The 23,353-nt window shown below is 44.6% G+C and overlaps 1 protein-coding gene across 2 annotated transcripts in view; it reads right to left on the minus strand.

Annotated features, from left to right (window-relative positions):
• RNGTT (RNA guanylyltransferase and 5'-phosphatase) overlaps positions 1-23,353 on the minus strand; it is a 414,630-nt gene that overhangs the window by 205,543 nt on the left and 185,734 nt on the right. The window contains exon 11 of one of the 2 annotated variants that reach the window (XM_045010975.1): positions 1,287-1,451. The exons of the other annotated variant lie outside the window; for it this stretch is intronic. Within the exon in view, the coding sequence (XP_044866910.1) occupies positions 1,287-1,451 (165 nt within the window). The remainder of the gene's footprint in view (positions 1-1,286; positions 1,452-23,353) is intronic. 2 annotated transcript variants of the gene reach the window in all.

Genomic DNA, 23,353 nt, shown 5'->3' on the forward strand with positions numbered 1-23,353 from the left:
CACAAGGCTCAATCAGAAATAAAGTCTGTCTGGATCAGTGATCTCAGACCTCAGTGGTTCAGGAGCCAAAGTAGCAATCGACATTACATGAAAAAGCCACAGTAGAGTGAATTTGTTTCATTTACTATAGTACTATATATTCATATTTAAACAGTATGACATGGGAAATATTTAGTGCGTGTGTGTAATTATTCTCACAGGAAAATAACTTACCAAGTATTAGTATTTTATCAACTACAATTGGTTAATGACATAGTAAAAGCATCCTGGATTGGTTAATAATTAAATCACAGAGTGTTTTAATATTATGTGCTGCAAAGAACTGCAGGAGACACATAAAAGAACCACTTTTGGCTCGGGAGCCTCAGTCTGAGTACCACTGCTCTGGATGGAAACTTTCCCAGGATCTGTGCTCTCTATTAATTTATCACTCTGTTTGAAGACCATATTCTAACAATTCTCTCTCTTTCATCAGCCACTCTGTTAGCCAGAAGGTTCTGCAATTTCTGCCTACTCCCCGGCAAGCCCATTCCCTGCCTCAAACTCAAGGCAATAATAAAAACACATGGAAGCAGGTGATTCAATGCTCAACCATTACATTCAGCTGTGAGTATTTTGCAGAGGGCTACATATGACTAATTGCTATGGTAGGGATGGGTACAAATGAGCAGCTAGCTTTAGGAGAAATAAGGGTCACATGCTGACCAACATGGAAGAATTTAAAATAGTTGTACAGAAGGAAATCACCTTTCTACACTGCACAATGAGAATTAGGAATTCTAACATTTGTAAATAAACAGCTAAATAAGGTAACAGAAAATCAAGGAACACATTTAAAAAAAGGTAACAGGTTCCTGTCTTCGAATCCCAAGCATTGATTCTTCAGGATCTGAAGGAGGAGTCTATGTAACTCGAAAGCTTTTCTCATTCACCAACAGAAGTTCATCCAATAAATGATACTACCATTCACATCTTGTCTCTCCTAATATCCTGGAAGCAGCACAACTACAACAGTTCAGCATTGTCAGATAAAACTGAAGTTTGTGTAAAAGTAAAGAATGGTTTTGTAAATGGAGAAAATGGTACTCCAGAAGGAATAGATAGATTAAAGCCACAAGCCATATTCAGAGTGACCCTAATTCCCAAATCCTAGCCAAGGAGCGTTGAATACTCCCTTAGCAATTGACATTGCTATAGCTAGAGTAACAGAGGGCAAACCCAGATTCAGAACTAAACTACTGTCTTTAGCACCACAACATTAATAAACCTAAATTCAATAAATTTACCTTTCTTGCAGCGTGGATGTCAAAAAATGGTTTGTTTCGAACACTGAATGGTTCCTGTGCTTTGTCAATAAGACCATTCTTCATCTTTTCATGCCGTGGAAATATTATCTCTTTTTCTATACATGCTAGTCGAATGTTAAAATCACATTCTCCAACTGGCTGTCCCTGCCAAGTTAGACAAAAAATAATATAAAAAACCTAAATGTTTATCAAATTATGATTAGACTGAAGTTTGCCTTACAAAATATTTATAAATAAAATATTTACAAATATACAGATTCACTGAATATCATCAAAACATAACAAAATATACATATTCCTGTCAAATTTTCCAGCTTGCAAATATTTCTCTAGGGCTGAAGAGGTCTGATGCCCTATCTATCCAATGATAGCTTATTTAAAAAAAAAATATGTCCTGCTAAACTTGTGTGTTCAACTAAGAGAGCAAGTAATCTAAAATTGATGATTTCATAATTATAGAATTGTGTAAGATATCCATAACAGTATTTTAATATAGTGCTGTTTTACTATTATTATTTAGTCCACTTTGTTCATAATTTTTAATGACAACTAGCTGCCAATATAACTTGCAAAGCTTGCAAATATAACTCAAACTCTTGCTTCATGTGTATTACAAACACCTTTTGTACCAAGAATTAGAGGTTAGCATTTTTGTTATAGAAAATGAAGTTAAACACAGTTGTAGATTAGAAAATCTGCAAAAAACAGAAACAAAAAAAACCAAAACTAGTATTACATAAAGACAGCAAAAACGAGTAGAATAGATTATTGCTCAGTCATAAAAGGTACTAAAGTTCTTGTTTAATTCTCAGGTGTTAAACTGTGACCTTTCAAGAGCATAGCTGTGGGATCTAATTTTAGGAACTGACACTCAAAAAAGCTACCACTCCATTGTTCATTCAAGCCAATCTGTGTGGAGCATACATGAAAACACATCTACATAATGACTGACCTTGTCCACTCAGAGGAAATTTAATGGTTAACTAAACACTGACACAGATTTATTTTCTATTTACAATGTGGGCATCACCACCTTGATCTTTGCAACAAGTTACGGAAGAAAAGACCTGATTCTCAATGAGTCTTTTCTGGTTACATATTTTGAAGTTGAAAAGTTGAAGTTCACTACCCCATTATTCTGCTACTTTTCCTAAAACCACTTCCCTGCTCACTCATCTCTTATAAGAACTTCAAAAAACTAGGTCTAATATTTTAAATCTTTTATCCTGAACATAATAGGAAATTGTGTTCACACCATTATTTTACAGTTAATCATTTAAAAGAGTTTTACTGTAGTGGCATAAATTGATTTGAAGCCATTAGTAGCTAGCAATTTCAATTCTTTTAACTGATTCCATATGAAATCTTCTAATCACCTTATTCTCTCTGCCTTAAAGAATCTTTTCCCTTCTCACACCTACTCTGAAGTAATTATCTCCCACAGTTCTGACACTCAAATTTTTATTTCAAAGCTAGTTACAGTATATTACCACTGGTTTCCTTGTGTAAAGGTCAAAGCTAGGGTGATGTAAGAGTCTGTGGTTCAGAAATCATAGGAAATAGCTGAGTGCATCAGTCTACGAAGATGTCAGGCTCTTCCCTGCTTACAAGTGCTAAGTCCAACTGCAAAATGCCATATCTCATTTACCTCTGGGAGCTGGCCCTTTTAGCCTTTACCCACTCTGGACACCAGATAAGGGAGACACAAGCAACTAATATGGGTACACCCCACACCCACCATGCCTGGTACCCATCTCCTGCCTGACCCAACTCCTGGTCAAGGAGCCAAACGCCAGACCCAGCATTTGACAGATGTACTCCATGATACCTAAAATAGATCAGGACCAGATAGTATCAGATATGCCTGTGTTATCACAATCCACTCCAAACTCCATAATTATCCTGGCTACCTCATGGCTCACTTTTTTTCACATCCTGTCAACATGGGCTGGCTCAGTGGCCCCATCCACCAAATTCATCTTGTGAACATCTCAAACCAAACCAACTGAGCGCAAGGCCAAAACTGCAGAATCAGCTCCACATCCCTCTGTATCCTAATCCTTAAATTTAATCCAGTGCAGTCCCCAAAAATCATTTTTTGCCCTGGTGAATAAGCAGGACATCAGGTAAGTACAGCTCAGCCATCACTGCATGCAGCAGGGATATGAGCTGGCCCCAGGCAATATCATCGAAGACAAGTGGCATCAGAATTGAAGCTCAGTTGTGATACACTTTCTGACGTGGCTACCTGCTTGTGGGTTCAATGCACAACAAAATGCCCCCAGATACAAACAACAACCCTCCCTCCCAATAACTCCATCTCAAGCAGGGATTGTATTCTGATGCACCCTGTGTCCATCAGCTGAGCTTTCCTCTCTGGTGCATGGAACCTGTTCCTCACCTTGGAACCCTGAACCACAACTTGGTATAAGAGGTGCTCTGGCAATTGTGGGTGGCCAGAGACTGCTTGGGCAGTAGGATCTGTGTACCCATCTGCCAGCCTGTGGGTATAAAATAGATATACTGCTCCATCTAAGAAGTGGGACTCCCATGAGAACTTGGGTGGGTCTCATTTTCTATCCCAGCCACCCAGTCCCCATCACCCCTTCTATAAGGCCCTGTTCCCCATGCCACAGAAGCAGCAGTTCCTCCTCTCTCCCCCTTAAATGGAGCCATCTGGCTCTGACTTCTGCCACCCCTGGCTGCACCACCTCTGTCACCCTGTCTACAGGGGCTGTGGAGACAACACAGGTCCCTACAGGGTGGCTATGTTCCACCTAGTAGTGTGCCCCATTCCTCCCTAATGGGGACACAATTACACAACCAACCAGAACAGCTGGGAAGATGGGGAAGAAACTTTCAGGCATGGAAGCTCCCTGTATCCTTGCGCCACTACTGAAGCAAGCTGCCACTATTGCTGCTAGGGAGGAAGGGGGCGGGGGTCAGTCCCAGCCCAAGACCTAAGCCCATGTGGAGAAGATGACCCCTCTGAATCAAAGTTCCCCAGAATCTAAAATCCTTCCAACCCTTTGTTACTACTTGCCCAACATGTGCTGGCTCTTTTCCCATGCCTCCTCCAGTGATGTCCAATGTTTTCTTACTCCAGATACGGCTAAACAGGAACTGCTTCTTTGCAGCTAACTGGAGAGTAAAAGGCTTTTGAAAAACTCAGGCTAGCTTAAATTAGCTGCCATATGCCCCTCCCTTACCTATCAACTGGCCCAATCCCCCTTGCCCAGCCAATGGCTAAGCAGAGGACCAAAGGAGGGGAGTGTGGGGGCGGGGAAAAATCCCCTTCTGCCATGCATTTTGGACTTCTCTCCTTCCCTGCTGTCCAGTCACAGATTGTCCTCTGCTAAAGATGGTGAAAGGGTATTTTGTCATGTCTGAGCCTATAGTTTAAATAGCGCAAACTAAATCCAAACAAAGCAAATTTTATAGATATGTTAAATCAAAATGTATGTCCCATCGGTCCACTTTGAATCTTCTGGATGGGAAATGATGCAAAAAATTGTTTTAATTAAATGTAGGATTTCAGGACGTGTAGACAGCAGACAAAAGATAAACAGTCACGGTAAAGGAGGAAAAAAAATTCACTAGCCCAATAGGGATTCTTCAGGTAGGATGTGGGAAGGCTGAAAATTGCTGTTTATTTTGTCATGCCTGAGCCTACGTTGTCCAACTATACCATAGACATTTTCTTATGGATAAATGTGCAGATGGAAAAAGTATGGTATTTGAATTATAAATCCCCCAAGCACAGTGTTTTTAATGGAAATGCTATCACAGTGCTGCCAGGCTCTACTTCAATAAAGCACTCTAAGTCTGTGTATCCAGTTGATATTTAGTTTGGTCTGGGATGGACTAAGAATCTCTCTTTTTTTCTTTTCTTTTTTTTTTAAATTTGGCCTGGAAATAAACTGCCAGCAGAACATATTCCTTTTTATTCCCAAAATCAGTACCTTAAATAATATGAATAATTCAGTACATACTATATACACCCACACAAAATATGCATATAAGTACTGCACATGCCTTGATTTACTGAACCATAACAGAACATATGCCACAACTGCCTTAACAACTTTAATGATTCTAGAACAAGACTGTGATATAAACATAGGCTAAAATGTCAGCCTGTGGTAACATTATCACTGACAATTCAAAGCACACACAGCTGACATCTGCATTTCCAAAGAGAAATCCCATCATCTCTCCCCATTTTCAGAGGGCCCTGCAGCCTAATACCTTGAATTCTATACTAATGGACTAGTATATATTTCTCTTGACAGAGGAATTATGATTGTGGATATAAATTTTAAATCTTTATTTATTTAAGATAGCTTCATGAATATATGTATTTAAATAAAGTTAATTAATGTGAGGATGTCTTTTGCCCCCTAAATAAGGTCTATAACATTTCAACAACTTGGCATTTGAATGATGCATCTTAATTTCTGTATTTTTCTTTTACAAGAATGGAAAGTAAAATATTTATGGAAATGAAAAATGCCGTAAAACTTAGAACATTAAGGTTTTTCATTTCTAAAAATGAGACAAATGGCAAGACTGCCATTAGAATTTGACAACACATTTTAAGATGAACATTTTCTAACCTTTAGCACTGAATCACTCAACACAGAGACAAGCTAACGGCAAAAAGCCTAAAGCATTTAAAATGTTTTATATACTTTATCTGTGGTACCAGGAAGCTACAGAACATGAGATACTGTTGCTCGAGATAAGAACTCAAACTAATGTGGCATGAGAATTTATTGAATATTTATACAGTGTGCATTCATATCACAGAATACTGCTGTGAATTCTCCCACCTTCAGAAACAGTTTGGGGGGCTCAAAACAAAACCCCCTGTATAGAAGCATATTACAAATATTTATACTCAAGAAGTAAGTTCAGCAATAACTTTCATTTTAAAAGCAATTAACATTCAAAATGACTCCAAATATATAAATTTGGTGTTTTACAAATTGGATGTGTTGAACTCATTCTGTGGAATGGACAAAATTCCATTTTTAATTATCTTAAAACAATGTATTTTCCAGCAAACTACCCCAGGCCTCCCACTAATGTCAGTAGCAGGCTTGCACAAACATCAAAGGTAGAATGAGCCTTTTACATATAAAATAACCAGCCACAGGCACTAAAATGTAGCTATCAGACTATTTGTAAAGTAAAATACTAAATATAAGGCTGACAGCATCTGGACCTTCCTTATCACTATTTATTTGCTAAGCCCATTAATAGTTCCGTACTGCATCACATGGTATGGACATATCCTCACCTACGACTACAGCCATTTTGGTCATTCGTTTCTCTTTCTTTCCCTATCCTCCTTTCAATGTTTCTCCTCCTTTCTTCATTGCCCTCATCACAGCAACTCTCAATGAAATGGTTAATGTTGCCATTAGGCTATGGAGCTATTAACCTAATTAGATGAATGAGAGCTGGGGAGTTCCTGCCTCTCGTTACTTTCAGGCTGTTTGCAGACTCTGGAAGATGCTGCATCGGTTCATCTTCAGTTCATTTACAGCATGTCACAGGCACTTATTTTTTTAATAAAAAGCATCAACTCTGCAGAACCTGTACATCATGAAGGCCACATAAACATGTCAACGAGGTGCGGGGTTTGATATCACTCATCTAGAAACTAATTCATCAAGACCAAATAATGGAACAAAACAGCTTCACATTATAAATTACCTTTTATATGGCTACCTTCCAATTTCAGTTAAGAGATCTTAATTTACACAATTACCATTGGTTTGTAAGAACCACCTTAGCAATGGAGCAGCATATTTCACAAATTAATTAGGATAGACCAAAAAAAAAAAGTGTCTACTTGTAACAAATATTTTTCTTAAGGAATTATTTTTAAAACAAATTATAACATACTGAGCTTTTTGGGGTAAAGTTTGTATCATCTGTGTATTTGAATAGTACTTAGCATATTGTGGCAGCTACTGGTTTATAAATAATAATAATATAATAAGTCAATGACAACACATTCTTTTTCAAAAGAAAGCTGTTTGAGTTTTGCTCACTTTTCTTTTTTTCTGATTTATGTCCTTTGTTAAGAGGGAAACATTGTAAAGCTCACCCCTCATCCCCCACCAGTCCTACACCAGATTATAGGGGTTGGCCCTCTGCGCGCACACACACACACACACACACACACCAAGAGAAGCATCTGCAGCTGTTCAGAGTCTCTGGGAATGGAGCAGGAGAGACCATGAGACCCTGCTCTCACCTTAGCAAACACTATGCTGACATTTGTAGACACTTCTGATCTAGACACTTGAGATCGCTGAGTGCAACTTCTGATTAGCGAGATACATCATGAGAGAATTAAAAAAAAAAAAAAAAAGTACTCTAACATCTAGTCCAAGATATGGGAACAGAGAACAAGAAGGCAGAATGTGGGGAAAGTGAAGACTGTATGAGAGGATAGGGCTGGATTAAGGGCAGACAGAGAGGGAGCAGATAAAGGAAAAGAAGGAAAGGAAAAAAAAGTACTGTATAACTTGATCATTAGCCCGTTCGTTTATAAGCCGACCTCCCAAGATGGTTAGGTAAAAATAGCAAAAACTGTGTGACCCTTTCATAAGCCGACCCTATATTTCGAGGTCGGTACTGTGAGGGGCTACGGTGGCTTCTTGGAGTCGGCGACCTCTGGTGCTGTCTGTCCCAGTCCCTGCAGTGCACGCTTTGATCTCAAGGCCTGCACTCCCTCAATGTGGAGCGGTGACTGGAATCCCTGCTGCTCGGCACCCAGCCAGACAATCTGGTGGGAGTCAACGAGGACTGGCACGGGCTGCGAGCGAGGCGGTCACTCTGCAGAGAACAGCGTTGGGAACCTTCCCTCGACCGTGAACAGTATCGCCTGGGTAGCGACTGTGGCGGTCCGAGTACCGGCTTTCCTCTGGACCAGGGAGCCACTGGGGTTGGTGCAGCCGGTACCAGGAGAGACATTACGTCTCGAGCTGCCTGCAGGACCTCCGGCATGGAGGGCACCTGTATGTGGCCACTGGCATCCGGGGAGGCCGGCTCGGAGTGGGCTCAGCTACTCTGCTCAACTTGAGTCGGAGGCTGTGAGATCGAGGGGGATCGAGAGCTGCCCAATGTGGGTCTAGTCTTGCCCCCAGTCTTGCCCTGGTGCCTTGACGGAGAAGATCTCTTCATCTTCTTAGAGTGTTCTGTGGATGGGGAGTAGTGCTGGCTGGCTGGAGGATACTGCTGGGTTGCCACGCACCAATGCCGCGGTGCTCGGTGCCGACTTGGAGCGGCATAGTGGTGTCGGGGGCAGGGCTGACTCCATCAATATGGCTTGGAGGTGTATGTCCCTCTCCTTCTTGGTCCAAGGCTTAAATGATCTGCAAATCTTGCATCTGTCGCTGAAGTGGGTTTCCACAAGACAGCGTAAACAGCTAGTGTGCAGATCACTTACAGGCATAGGTGGTTTACAAGTGTTGCACGACTTAAAGCCCGGGGCATGCCCTGACCCTGGCACACTTCTCTACTCTATAAATAACCTTTTATTTTTTTTCTACAGGTACTATCTACAAACAAAACAGCAAACCAAACAGGGAAAGCTACGGCAGAGAGCTGGAGAACAGCAGTTCCAAAGCACCTTCACTGGCGGCAAGAAGGAACTGAGAGTGGGGGGAGGGCGCAGCACCAGGTCTGAGGGGTCACTAGGGGCGCTCCCCTACAGGTACTGCTAGGCGAAACTTACAGCACCGGTGCACATGGTGAGCATGCACACCTATTGTGGAATGTACATGAGCAATCATTTGAAGAAGAACAATCCACACCCCTGAAGAATGTAGTTATGCTAACCTAACTCCCAGTGTCAACGGTGCTAGATAGATGGAAGAATTCTTCTGTCGATCTAATTACCGCCTCTCAGGGAGGTGGATTAAATACAACTACAGTCAGGAGCACTGGAACCTGTGTAGAAGTGGGGGAGCCAACAGGGCCGTAACTCTTCCCCCCAAGGCACTGCCCCATGGTCAGGCCAGAAGCCAGAGCCGGGACATGGAAAGAGCCACCCAGGGAGTCCAGGACACTGTGGGGAGCCCTGGGCCCTCCACCGGCTCTGGGCGGAGAACGTAAGAATATAAGAATGGCCCTACTGGGTCAGATCAAAGGTCCATTTAGCCCAATATCCTGCCTTCCTATAGTGGCCAGTGCCAGGTGCCCCAGAGGCAATGAACAGAAGAGGTAATCATCCAGTGATCCATTCCCTGTCGCTCATTCCCAGTTTCTGGCAAACAGAGGCTAGGGACACCATTCCTGCCCATCCTGGCTAATAGCCATTGATGGACCTATCCTCCATGAATTTATCTAGTTCTTTTTTGAACCCTATTACGGTCTTGACCTTCACAACATCCTCTGGCAAGGAGTTCTACAAGTTGACTGTGTGTTGTGTGAAGAAATACTTCCTTTTATTTGTTTTAAACCTGCTGCTTATTAATTTCATTTAGTGACCCCTAGTTCTTGTGTTATGAGTAGTAAACAACACTTCCTTATCTACTTTCTCAACACCAGTCATGATTTTATAGACCTCAATCATATCTCTCCTTAGCTGTCTCTTTTCCAAGCTGAAAAGTCCCAGTCTTATTAATCTTTCCTCATGCGGGAGCCATTCCATGCCCCTAATCATTTTTGTTGCCCTTTTCCGAACCTTTTCCAATTCCAATATATCCTTTTTGAGATGGAGCGACCATATCTGCACTCAGTATTCAAGATGTGAGAATACCGGGGGTTTATATAGAAGAATATGATATTTTCTGTCCTATTATCTATCCCTTTCTTAATTACTCTCAGCATTCTATTCGCTTTTTTGACTGCTGCTGCACATTGAGTGGATGTTTTCAGAGAACTATCCAAAATGACTCCATAGAATATCAGGGTTGGAAGGGACCTCAGGAGGTCATCTAGTCCAACCCCCTGCTCAAAGCAGGACCAATCCCCAGGCAGATTTTTGCCCCAGATCCCTAAGTGGCCCCCTCAAGGACTGAACTCACAACCCTGGGTTTAGTAGGCCAATGCTCAAACCACTAAGCTATCCCTCCTCTAAGAGCGCTTTCTTGTGTGGTAACAGCTAGTTTAGACCCCATCATTTTATATGGCTAGCTGGGATTATACTTTCCAGTGTACATGACTTTGCATTTATCAACAGGGCCGGCTCCAGACCCCAGCACGCCAAGCACACGCTTGGGGCGGCATTTTGCCGGCAGGCGGCTCCGGCGGACCTTCCGCAGTCATGCCTGCGGGAGGTCCACTGGAGCCGCGGGACCAGCGCGCCCTCCGCAGGCACGTCTGCAAGAGGTCCCCCGGAGCCGTGGGACCGGCGACTGGCAGCGCGCCCCCTGCGGCGTGCCACCCTGCTTGGGGCGGCCAAATTCCTAGAGTCGCCCGTTTATCAACATTAAATTTCATCTGCCATTGTGTTGCTCATCACCTGGTTTTGAGAGATCCTTTTCTAGCTCTTCACAGTCTGCCTGGGTCTTAACTATCTTTAGTAATTTTTTATCATCTGCAAATTTTCCCAACACACTGTTTACCCCTTTTCCCGGATCATTTATGAATATGTTGAATAGGATTGCTCCCAGAACAGACCCCTAGGGGACACCACTATTTAACTCTCTCCATTCTGAAATCTGACCATTAATATTTACCCTTTTTTTCCTATCTTTTAACCAGTTACCAATCCATGAGAGCACCTTCCCTCTTATGCAAAGCAAGCTGCTACGGGATAAGAGCCTTTGGAGCCTGAGCATTTCACAGTCACTATCACCATCCTGGTCAGGTGTTCGATAATATATCCCTACCATTATATTCTTATTATTAGAGCATGGAATTTCTATCCATAGAGATTCTATGGTACAGTTTGATTCATTTACGATTTTTACTTCATTTGATTCTATGCTAGGAGATGGGGGAAAGCCGACTGCTGCAGAGGAGCGTGTGGATCGGACACAGACTTCTCTTAGGGGAGAGTCTGATGATAGAGAATCTCCAGGTTATAGTCAGGAGCAGAGGAATGAGAAGTATAATGTAAGGGCCGGATCAGATGATAAACAGTCACATAAAAAAGAATCTGGCACATCAGAAAAAGGCAGGCTAATAAACAGGGACAAGTTTTTAAAGTGCTTGTACACAAATGCCAGAAGTCTAAATAATAAGATGGGTGAACTAGAGTGCCTTGTGATAAAGGAGGATATAGATATAATAGGCATCACAGAAACCTGGTGGACTGAGAGCAATCAATGGGACACAATCATTCCGGGGTACAAAATATATCGGAAGGACAGAACAGGCCGTGCAGGGGGAGGAGTGGCACTATATGTTAAAGAAAGTGTAGATTCAAATGAAGTAAAAATCTTAAGCGAATCCACAGGTTCCATAGAGTCTCTATGGATAGAAATTTCATGCTCTAGTAAAAATATAACAGTAGGGATCTATTATCGACCACCTGACCAGGACAGTAATAGTGTTGATGAAATGCTAAGGGAAATTAGAGAGGCTATCAAAATTAAGAACCCAATAATAGTGGGGGATTTCAATTATCCCCATATTGACTGGGAACATTTCACTTCAGGACGAAATGCAGAGATAAAATTTCTCGATACTTTAAATGACTGCTTCATGGAGCAGCTGGTACGGGAACCCACAAGGGGAGAGGCGACTCTAGATTTAATCCTGAGTGGAGCGCAGGAGCTGGTCCAAGAGGTAACTGTAGCAGGACCGCTTGGAAATAGTGACCATAATACAATAGCATTCAACACCCCTGTGGTGGGAAGAACATCTCAACTGCCCAACACTGTGGCCTTTAATTTCAAAAGGGGGAACTATACAAAAATGAGAGGGTTAGTTAGACAAAAGTTAAAAGGTACAGTGACTAAAGTGAAATCCCTGCAAGTTGCGTGGGCCCTTTTTAAAGACACCATAATAGAGGCCCAACTTCAATGTATACCCCAAATTAAGAAAAACAGTAAAAGAACTAAAAAAAGAGCCACCGTGGCTTAACAACCACGTAAAAGAAGCAGTGAGAGATAAAAAGACTTCCTTTAAAAAGTGGAAGTCAAATCCTAGTGAGGCAAATAGAAAGGAGCACAAACACTGCCAACTTAAGTGCAAGAGTGTAATAAGAAAAGCCAAAGAGGAGTTTGAAGAACGGCTAGCCAAAAACTCCAAAGGTAATAACAAAATGTTTTTTAAGTACATCAGAAGCAGGAAGCCTGCTAAACAACCAGTGGGGCCCCTTGACGATCAAAATTCAAAAGGAGCGCTTAAAGATGATAAAGTCATTGCGGAGAAACTAAATGGATTCTTTGCTTCAGTCTTCACGGCTGAGGATGTTAGGGAGATTCCCAAACCTGAGCTGGCTTTTGTAGGTGACAAATCTGACACTTTCCCAACAGTTTCCCCAGTTCCTAATAAATCTAAACCTCTCCTCCCTAGACCATCGTCTCATCCATGCATTGAGACTCTGCAGTTCTGCCTAACTGGCCCTGCACATGTAACTGGGAGCATCTCAGAGAATGCTATGATGGAGGTCCTGGATTTCAATCTCTTACCTAATAGCCTAAATTTGGCCTCCAGGACCTCTCTCCTATTCTTCCCTATGTCATTGGTACCTACATGTACCACGACCCCTGCCTCCTTCCCACCTCTACACATAAATCTATCTAGATGTCTCGAGAGATCCGCAACCTTCGCACCAGGCAGGCAAGTCACCATGCAGTTCTCCTGGTCATCACAAACCCAGCTATGTTTCTAATGATCGAATCGCCCATTACTAATACCTGTCTCTTTCTAATAGCTGGAGTTCCCTCCCCCAGAGAGGTATCCTCTCACACTGAGGATACATCATCATCATCTGGAGGCGCTAGGGTGCCTGAAAGCAGGCCCTGGCCCATGTTCTGGGCTCGCGCCGTCAAGGGCAGGAGGAGGGCCCGGGCTCCCCACAGCAGCCTGGGTTCCCTGAGTGGCTCTTACCACAGTCCGGCTCTGGCTTCCCGCTTGGCCAGGGTTGGGGCCTCAGGGAAAAGGAGGAGCAGGGGCTGAGGCTCGAGGCGAACAGAGGCTAAGGCCCTCCTCAGCCCCCTACTGGGGGGAGGCTGGAGTCTCTAACAGGGGCTGTGCCTCGTGGAGGGGGAGCTAATCACCTTATCAACTCCTCCACTGCAAAGCTCTGCGGCTGCCTGAAGCTACTACACCCATGTTAAAAAAATAGGTGGGTATGGCCCTTCCACTTTTAGAGGTGGGGGAGGAGCATGGCCCCCCTGGCCCAGTGCCCCTGATTACAGTGCTGCAGCACTTCAATGTAGACACTCCTACAGCAACAGGAAAGAATTCTTCCGTCAATCTAGCACAGTGTACACTGAGAGTTAGGTCAACATAGCTACATCTTTTCAGCGGTGTGGATGTTGCTACAAAAGGGGACATCAGCCATTAAAAACTACATGTTTTCATCTTGCCTTCTTACAACCTTCAAAATGTAGCCATCACTAACATAAATAATCCAACCAATTAGCAAGGTAAATAATCTCTATTTAAAATTTACCAACCCTCAAAATAGTTGTTTTCTAGTGATTTTTAACATTCATGTCATCTTTCCTTTGGGATAATAAATATAATAGCACAATAGAAGATGGCTGTTTTATTAATTCCTTCATTATGCCAGTGTACCATGTGTGCTTTAAGAAGAATAATTCAACATATACTCCTGGGAGGATTCTGCGTGACTGCATGTCCACATAAAATGCCCCCACCCCCTGTAGAATTCCTGTGTTTCCCTGCAGAAACATAGGGAAGCAAAGGGAAGCCACACAGGGGAGCAGGAATGACAAAGTTTTTTTGGGGGGACTGCCTCCCTCCAAACAGAGGTGAGGCACAGGGGGCTATGTGCCACTGGTCCCTGCCCCACCCCCCCATTTCTGCAAGCACAGGGCTACTTGTAGAAGGAGGCTGCTTCTTGGCTCTGCTGACTCTGCAGTTGAATACCCCCTCCTGGGTCCTAGTGCCAGTAATGCTCCCCTTCTGTGTGCTGGGAGCCTTCCTGTTGTCTGTGCAACAGTGAGTGCCTGAGGTGGGGGGAATGAGGAAAGGGCGTGAGGGGGTGGGGGAGAAGAGACAGTGGAGAAGGAAGTGGGGGTGGAATAGAGCGGGGGGGAATGTGGGAGTGAGATGGAGAAGAAAAGGGAATAGGAGAATCGGGGGAAGCAGGAACCCAGCACGTGGCATCCCCTCGACAGCAGCTGGGCACCCCCATTAAGCAGGCCCATCGAACCCCCACCTGACAAACCCTACCCCCCCTCACATAGTGACCCCTCCAATGAGCCCCCCACACACACTCAGACCTGTACCCCCCCAATCCCCAACCAGCTTCACCTGTACCCCCACCCCATCAAGCCCCACTCTCCCAGCACTCAGACCCCTTTGCCAAGCCCCATCTCCCCACACTCAGTCCCCCCTTGATGAGCCCCAACCACCTTCATCTGGATCCCCTGCAGAGTCTCATTGCTCCTGCACCTGGAACCCCACAATGAGCCACTCAGCACCCAGATCCCCACTGAGCTGCCTGCACCCAGACTGCTTCACACAGAAATCTCCCACCCCACATCCGGATCCCTCCACACTTGGATCCTGCAGGGCTGAGCCTGCCCACCCACACCTGGTGCACCTGGCCAAGAGGGGCAGGGCCCCAGGGTGTTTCTGGGACAGGTCCAGCCCTTGCACTGTGTCAGAGTCTCACTGCTGAGTCCCTGTACTGGGGGAAGTGGGAGCTTCATGATGATCTCCCACCTCAATGCAGCCAGTGGCCTGCCATGCTTGAGCCACATTTATTTATTAACAAATAAAATTTGCAAAATTTTAAAATGTTGTGGCATAATTTTTAATTTTTTAGTGCAGAATTTTAAATATGTTGGCTGTACTTGAGCTGTACTTGATCTACTATACTCTGTTTCTAAAATATTGTTGTGCTTTATGTGCAACAAAAGCAAAGCAGGGTTTGCACGTTATTCAGTATCAATAACATCTCAGTTTTCAAACAAAATGTAACATCTGAATCTCTTCATTTTGCAGTAGCATTAAACAGCTCAACAAGTAGGAAAACAGGATGACAGTATGTGTGCTGTATTTTGGACATACTGAAAACTATCTTTAAATGTGATTTTTTTTCCTGATATCTCCTTTACATTCTATGAATACTCTGTTTCCCTGTAGTTCTTACAAACAGGCCATAATTTTATATTTTATATTTAAAATCTGTTTTTCAGCACTGACTGTTGACCCAATTAAAATTGTAATTTGGTACAGATCAGAAAGGTAATTACATTTGCTCTTATGAGTTAAAAGAAAATAATTCACTTTCCTCCCAAACTAAGTATCTTTAGTACAGAATAAGATTACACCTGAACAATCTGTACATCCAGGATAACTTCAGAAAGCTCATGAATATTTTAAAAGATAATCAACTGTGTTTATCTGACTAAATTAAAAGTTGCAGAAATGTCTGTAACAGAATTGTGACATACCGACTAATAAGCAGCTGTGTCACCACTGCCCTGCAACCTTGGGTGCCTTACAATGCCTTGCTGAAGTATCTCCCACCTGGGCTGCTCACAAATAGCCTTCCAGCATGCAAGTCAGACCCTGACTGTCTGTGTGCAACTGCAGCCTGCCAGCCACACTTGGGTTACATTCTGACTCTTGCCAGCCTTGATTATACTGCAAGATGACCCACACACCCCCTCTTAGATTTTCCTGCAGAAATGTATGTCCAGCACTGCCTAGCCCAGGGGTTCTCAAACTGGGGTCGGGACCCCTCAGGGGGCTGCTGTACAGACGGAGGAGACCCTGTGTGGAAGGGCTGGGGGCGGTACTGTTGAGTCTGAACTTTTCATGAGTTTAAACTTAATCCAGACTTAATGTCTCTGTCTGAAACTTTTAATCAAGGCTCTGACCTGCGAACTACTCCTGACACCTCCCCCTCCCAATAAGTAGTCATATCCTCCTTTGTCTTTTCTAATTTACATTTTAACCTGTTTTATCCTGTAGAATCTTGATTAATTATGCATGACCATTATGATCTGTTAATCACTTTGTTTACTTCTGTGTATAAACATTGATGCTCACCCCTAATAAACTTGCCACACTTACTCCGAAGCTTTGCTCTTAAGCTAAGGATGGTGTGAGCCCGTTGATCAACGAATTATTGTCTGGTCTCTGACAGTTTTCTGAGCCCTATACCAACTCCGCACAAACTCGGGTGCTGGAGAGGTGAGTAGGACTTGCTTTTTACCTAACAATTTGGGGGCTCGTCCGGGATTCCTTCTGGTGCGGTGCCTCTGTCCAGTGGTCAGACCACTCATATACGAATTGGCAGGCGCCACGGGAGATTTCTCCCAGCCAATTCAATATTGAGGGGTCGTGTACTGGACAGCAGGATAAACGCCAGTTGGAGGGCTCCTGTCAGACACCATGGGTCAAGGGACTAGCGTGCCTCTTGAGAGTCCGCTGGGGATTGTAAATAAGTTATGGAATGAAGGGAAACTCCCAGTACAGACAGGAATGTCTAGGAGGAAGTTGTACACACTGTGTGTAAGGAATTGAACTGGGTATACCGCGGTATTGGCCGACCCGGAGATGAGGTGGCCTTCGTATGGCTCTTTCGAACAGGCTGCCTTAAGAGGAGTAAGGAGCCAGATCGAAAAAGACCATCCGGGACAGTTATGTTACTGGTTTTGTTGGGACACAGCAGCAGAGCTGTGGAAATCTTTAAAAATTATGGCAGTCAGGTATTCTTCCGAGAGTGAACCCCCTCCATGTTATTTCAATGAAGGGTGTAAACCACGGCGTGTTTTAACTCGTCAGTTGGTCCCCACTGCACCTGCCCCTATTCCTCAGCAAGGGGACTCTCTCCAGGGCGCAGAGGGGAATCTGCAGGACTCCAGATTGGAATCTCTGCAGAGGGATAAGGAGGAAATGGAGGGGCACACCTCGGGAGGAGTTTTGCATGGAAAAAAAAAAAAGGGAAAGTAGTAAAAAGAAAGAGAAAAAGGAAGAATATAAGTTAATGGCTTTAGCTTTTCGCGGTGGTATTCGAGGCAGAAGCCGTGGCCGTGGCAGGGGATTTCAGGGTGCTCGGGGAAGAGGGTCCTGGCAACCCCAGCCACCAGGAAATTGTTTTCAGTGCGGACAACCCGGTCACTTTAAACGTGAATGCCCCTGGGGACGCCCAGAGGGTCCGGTCGCATCCGCAGATACTTACACCAGGGACGAATACACTCCTGCACCACCAGCCCAGCCCGTTCCTCAGGCCTGGATCAACTCCGGGCAACAGCAACAGCTGCAGCGAACTCAGCCTTCTCAATGACGGTACCCCGGGGGCGAAGGCAAACAATGTGATGGTCTTATTTCCTTAATGTCTTTAGCCGGCTCTTTCCTCACTTTCTCCCCTCCCAGCAAAGAGCCTCATCTAACCCTTTCAGTCCAGGGACTGCCTGTCTGTTTCCTCATTGATACTGGAGCTACTTTCTCTCTTTTAAATCATGCCCCCTCTCCCTGGCTATCCTCTGAGGTTAAAACTGCAACTGGGGTGGAAGGCAATCCACAGTCTCTGGGACTCACTTTGCCTCTAAATGTTATTTATGCTGATAAATGTTTTTCTCACCGTTTTCTTTTTTCCCCAGCTTGTCCGATCCCTTTGATGGGCCGGGATTTACTCTGTAAGCTTGAGGCTACTTTAACCTGCACTCCTGAAGGGGTAGGATTATTAATGACAGTGTTAGGAAATTCGGCCCTAACTCAGGGTAATTGGGAAACCCCCCCCTCTCTCTCCCCTGACCTCACTGACTTGCCTTCAACCCTCTGGGGAATTTCTGACACTGATGTTGGCCTGCTCCTTTCGGCAGAGCCGGTAAGGATTCAAGTGAAGCCCTCCTTAGCCCCCCCGTCAGTCCCCCAATACCCCCTGTCGCTGGAAGCCCGGGAAGGCATCCGCCCCATTGTCGAGGGATTCATTGCACAAAAGCTAGTCCGCCCTCAGCGCACTCCCTGTAATACCCCTATACTGCCTGTCAAAAAGCCTCCTAAAAAGGACGAAGACCCTATTTGTTGGCGCTTTGTACAAAATCTACGGGTTATTAATCAGTATGTGGTCCCTCTTCATGCAGTAGTTCCTGATCCAGCTACTATCATCAGCCAAATCCCCTGGGATGCTGAGTGGTTCACTGTTATTAACTTAAAATCAGCCTTTTTCAGCATTCCTGTGCAACCTTCACCTGGGAGGGACAAAGTTATGTCTGGCAACGACTTCCTCAAGGCTACAAAGACAGCCCCACAATTTTCAGCCAATGCCTCCGCCACGACTTGGAAGGCTTCACCAGTCCGCAGGGATCCACGTTAGTCCTATACGTAGATGACATCCTACTAGGTAACCGCGAAGAAGCCGCCCTCCGCATCGATGGTAAGGCACTTTTATTATACCTACACACCAGAGGCCACAAGGTAAACCCTAACAAGATTCAGTGGGTCTCACAGAAGGTCCGATATCTGGGCTTCCTGTTAACCCCAGAGGGGAGACAAATGGACCCAGCCCGCATAAAAACTATCCAAAACTGCCCTCTGCCAAACACCAAAAAACAACTTCGAGGTTTCTTAGGATTAATTGGCTTCTGTCAACCTTGGTTGCCGTCCTGCGGGGAGTTGAGCAAACCGCTCCACCGACTGACTGCTAACCTTGCTCCTGACCCTTTGCAGTGGTCCCCAGACACGATTCAAGCCTTTCAGTTACTCAAGGACAGTGTGGCCTCCTCCATGTCTCTCCGCCCCCCCCAATTACAGCAAACCCTTTCACCTTTTTGTCCACGAGAGGGGCGGAATTGCTAGTGGCGTCCTTACCCAGCTGAGCGGGCCCCACCATTTCCCGCTTGCTTTTTACTCCCAGCAGATCGACCCTGTCGCTCAGGGAACCCCATCCTGCACCCGGACTCTGGCAGCAGCTGCCCTGCTGATCACAAAGGCAAAAAGCCTGACCCTGGGTCATTTTACCACGGTCTGGACCTCTCATGCCTTGTCAGCCCTTCTGCGTAGGGGCACGACCCAAGTCTTTTCGGCCCATCATCAGCAGCAGCTAGAGGCCGAACTCCTAGAAGACACTAACCTAATTTTTAAAAGGTGTGGGCCCCTTAATCCAGCTACCTTGCTTCCTGACCTGCCAGTCCTCCAGAATCAGCACGATTGTGTGAAAGTAGTTCATAGCATCTTACAGATAAGGAACAACCTGTTTGACGTGCCACTGGACAACCCTGATTGCATCCTCTTCTCGGACGAAAGCTCCTTCTATGTTGATGGCAAGCGTTTCACCGGTTATGCAGTCACCTCTGAATGGGACATTCAAGAGGCCGCCTCACTGCCAGGCAACTGGGGAGCCCAAGCCGCCGAACTCTACGCCCTGGCCCAAGCTTGCCAGTTGGCCGCTGGTAAGACCGTTACCATTTTTACTGATAGCAAGTATGCTTTTACCCCGTACCAGTACCCGCTGAACTACAGTCGTGGGAGAGCCTCGGAGCCACTCTGGTCAAAGGGACCTGGCTTATGCCGGATGGCCGAGCCTGCCTCCCTCGCTCCACATACCCCGTGGCAGTTCGCTGGCACCATGATAAGGGGGGTCACTACGGCACACACGCCCTTGTGGACACCATCGCTCGCTTTTGGTATGCTCCAGGCATTCAACCCTACTGCCTGTCAATAGTGAAAGCATGCAGCACATGTCAGCGAAATGGACCTGCTCCGCCTCTTAACAAAATTAAGGGTGGAAGACCGCCACCTGCTGCTCCATTTCAACATCTTCAAATTCAAATTCAACATCTTCAACATCTTCAACATCTTCAAATTGACTTTGCAGATATGCAAACACCTCCTTGTTTTGGTTTGCCCTCTGACTTCATGGGTCAAAGCTTTTCCTACTGCTAATTGTACTGCTGCCACAGTGGCGAAGATCCTCCTTAGAAACATTGTACCCCGTTTTGGCATCCCTCTCATACTTAATTCAAATCGCGGACCCCACTTTACTGGTAATGTCCTTGGCCATTTAGAACAAGAACTGGGCATTTCACACTCCTTTCATACACCCTACCAACCCCAGTCTAGCGGAAAAGTTGAGCGTATGAATAGGGAGCTTAAGCTTACATTGGCTAAATACTGTCAGGAAACAGGGTTAAACTGGCCTCAGGTACTTCCCTTGGTCCTGTTTCACCTTCGCACTCGCCCAACCCGTGTATTGGAATTATCCCCCTTTGAACTGCTCTATGAACACCCCCCTTTCAAAGGCGGGGCGCTACCACGTGCTGATGTTTCACTATTGGGAGGGGATCATATGACCGCGTGCCAGTTTCTCTCCCTACAGGCTCGCCTCCGTACCCTTTGGAAAGCCTCACAGTTTTCCCAGACCGTGCCGCTGGAAGAACAGATCCACCCGTTCCAACCAGGGGACTTCGTCTGGGCCAAAAAGTTCGTTCGTGGCGACGCCCTCCAGCCAAGGTTTACTGGACCCCACCAGGTTCTTTTAACAACCCAGACTGCAGTGTTCCTGAAAAAACGCAAATCCTGAATCCACCACTCCCACGTCAAGCCAGCCGTAGTGGACCACAGTGACGGACCAGCAGCTCTTGCCACCACTAAGGATACTGCCTCTGACCAGTGGACCAGCTTACCTCTTTCAGACATCAGACTTAAATTGACTCGAAAAAAATGAGAGGACCTTTTATTCTGACAACTGTATGTTTTTTATTATGCCTTTTTAGTTTATTTTCTGCTTATAAAGATAATGCTTTTATTAAATATTCCCACGAGGTTAAAACTCGTATTTTAGGAAATAGAAGTAATTGCTGGGTATGTACTCAATTTCCAGTAAATGCAGAACAGGGACTCCCCTTCACACCTATTCCCCTGACCACTGCTAATATAACTTGGATGCCACCGGCTAAAATAAAAGATCCAGTCCAACACAATCTTACATGGGACAAAACAGGAGTGCCAATTAACAGATATCTCAGGGTAACCAATCAGACAGGATCACTGTGTTTTGTTAAAGAAAAAGGGTCAACTTTTGTGGGAACCAGTAAATGCAACATGTATTTTAATGGCACCGCCTTTAGTAAAAACCTTGGCTTCAAGCCTTGTGCATCCCACTTATCCCATATGTAAATCCCCCACAAGCCTTCAGAGTCAGCTTTTAAGAAACCCTGCTCAGATCACAAGGGTGTCCAACTAATTGTTAAGGAATATACAATTGCCTTCTACAACTGCTCAAGCAGTACTACACTGCACTTTAAAAACACCACTACCAAATTGTGCCTCTGCGGTTCGCACAACGACCCCTCTGCGTTACCAGGGGAACAGTGGTCCAACGGGTGGTGGGTTACCTCCTACTTTGAGAAATGGAATACCCGAAACGCAATGTATGGAACACACCAGCCACCTTATGATTGGTGGGAAGCCTTATGAAATTGGCTGCCTGGATTTGGGTGGGTTAAAAAACTCTTGGTGGGTATTGTTGGGGCCATAGTAATCCTTATAATACTGTGTTGCTGCATCCAGTGTGTCCCCTCCCTCATAAACTCATGTGGGTCAGTTTATTCTTTTCCTACTTCAGCCAAAGGCCTTACTCTCTTTAAGTTGGCCCAGGCTGAAATTGCCAAGCGGCCCTTGGCTCCTTAAAATGGGGTGTAGCGTTTGGTAAATAATTATCCCAAAGCTACAAATGGAGGAATGTTGAGTCTGAACTTTTCATGAGTTTAAACTTAATCCAGACTTAATGTCTCTGTCTGAAACTTTTAATCAAGGCTCTGACCTGCGAACTACTCCTGACACCTCCCCCCTCCCAATAAGTAGTCATATCCTCCTTTGTCTTTTCTAATTTACATTTTAACCTGTTTTATCCTGTAGAATCTTAATTAATTATGCATGACCATTATGATCTGTTAATCACTTTGTTTACTTCTGTGTATAAACATTGATGCTCACCCCTAATAAACTTGCCACACTTACTCCGAAGCTTTGCTCTTAAGCTAAGGATGGTGTAAGCCCGTTGATCAACGAATTATTGTCTGGTCTCTGACAGTTTTCTGAGCCCTATACCAACTCCGCACAAACTCGGGTGCTGGAGAGGTGAGTAGGACTTGCTTTTTACCTAACAGTACAGCTGCGCCGGAAAAGCTGCTAGCAGCCCCACATTCTGCTCCTCCTGTGTCTTTCCATTAAGCCGTACCAGCTATAAATATAAATATTGTTGGTACGGCGTACTGGACCATACTGCCCTATTGCATTTCTGAGTGAATGCAATAAGAAGGGAGAGAGAAAGGGGTCCCTTTGAATGTTTGTCTCTCCTTTTTATAGCTTCAGTCCCTCTCTTGAAAGACATTTCCAGCTGGACACTAGGAGACAGAGTCTATGTGGTAGGATGTTCCCTGCTGACTTTTTCTCGCCTGTTTGAGCTTTCTTTGTTTCCCTTCCTGGTTGATGTCTGTTTACTGCTTAAATGCAAATTAAGCAGAGCACACATTCCTTTGTTTAGGACAGACCTGTTTAGCAACTTCTATTTGGGCAGGGCTATGGGATTTGGAATGTGTCAATAACACCATACAAGGGTATTCTATAACTTCACATATAATGTTGCCACATAAATTTTACAAGGACAATGACCAGCAAATTGTGAGTTTTCAAATGGTACCTCACAAGGCATACTTTGTACAAAGAGTATTACAATAGCGTGTAGGAATAATTATGCAAGTGACTTGAAACTATTTACACCCACAATTTAACCTATTTTAAAATTCTCATAAATTACCTGAACAACAATTAGAACAATCATTAACACCTTAACTTAATTACACATTAATTTCTTCAAATATACCTTATGCATAATATTTCAGTTAAGTTGTATTTATAAGGAAAGTTTGAAGAGTTAAGGTTGTTTAGATGCCTTACCTGCGTATTTATTACTTGAACAT

This window comes from Mauremys mutica, chromosome 3, assembly GCF_020497125.1.
Source record: "Mauremys mutica isolate MM-2020 ecotype Southern chromosome 3, ASM2049712v1, whole genome shotgun sequence".
NCBI classification, from domain to species: Eukaryota; Metazoa; Chordata; order Testudines; family Geoemydidae; genus Mauremys; species Mauremys mutica.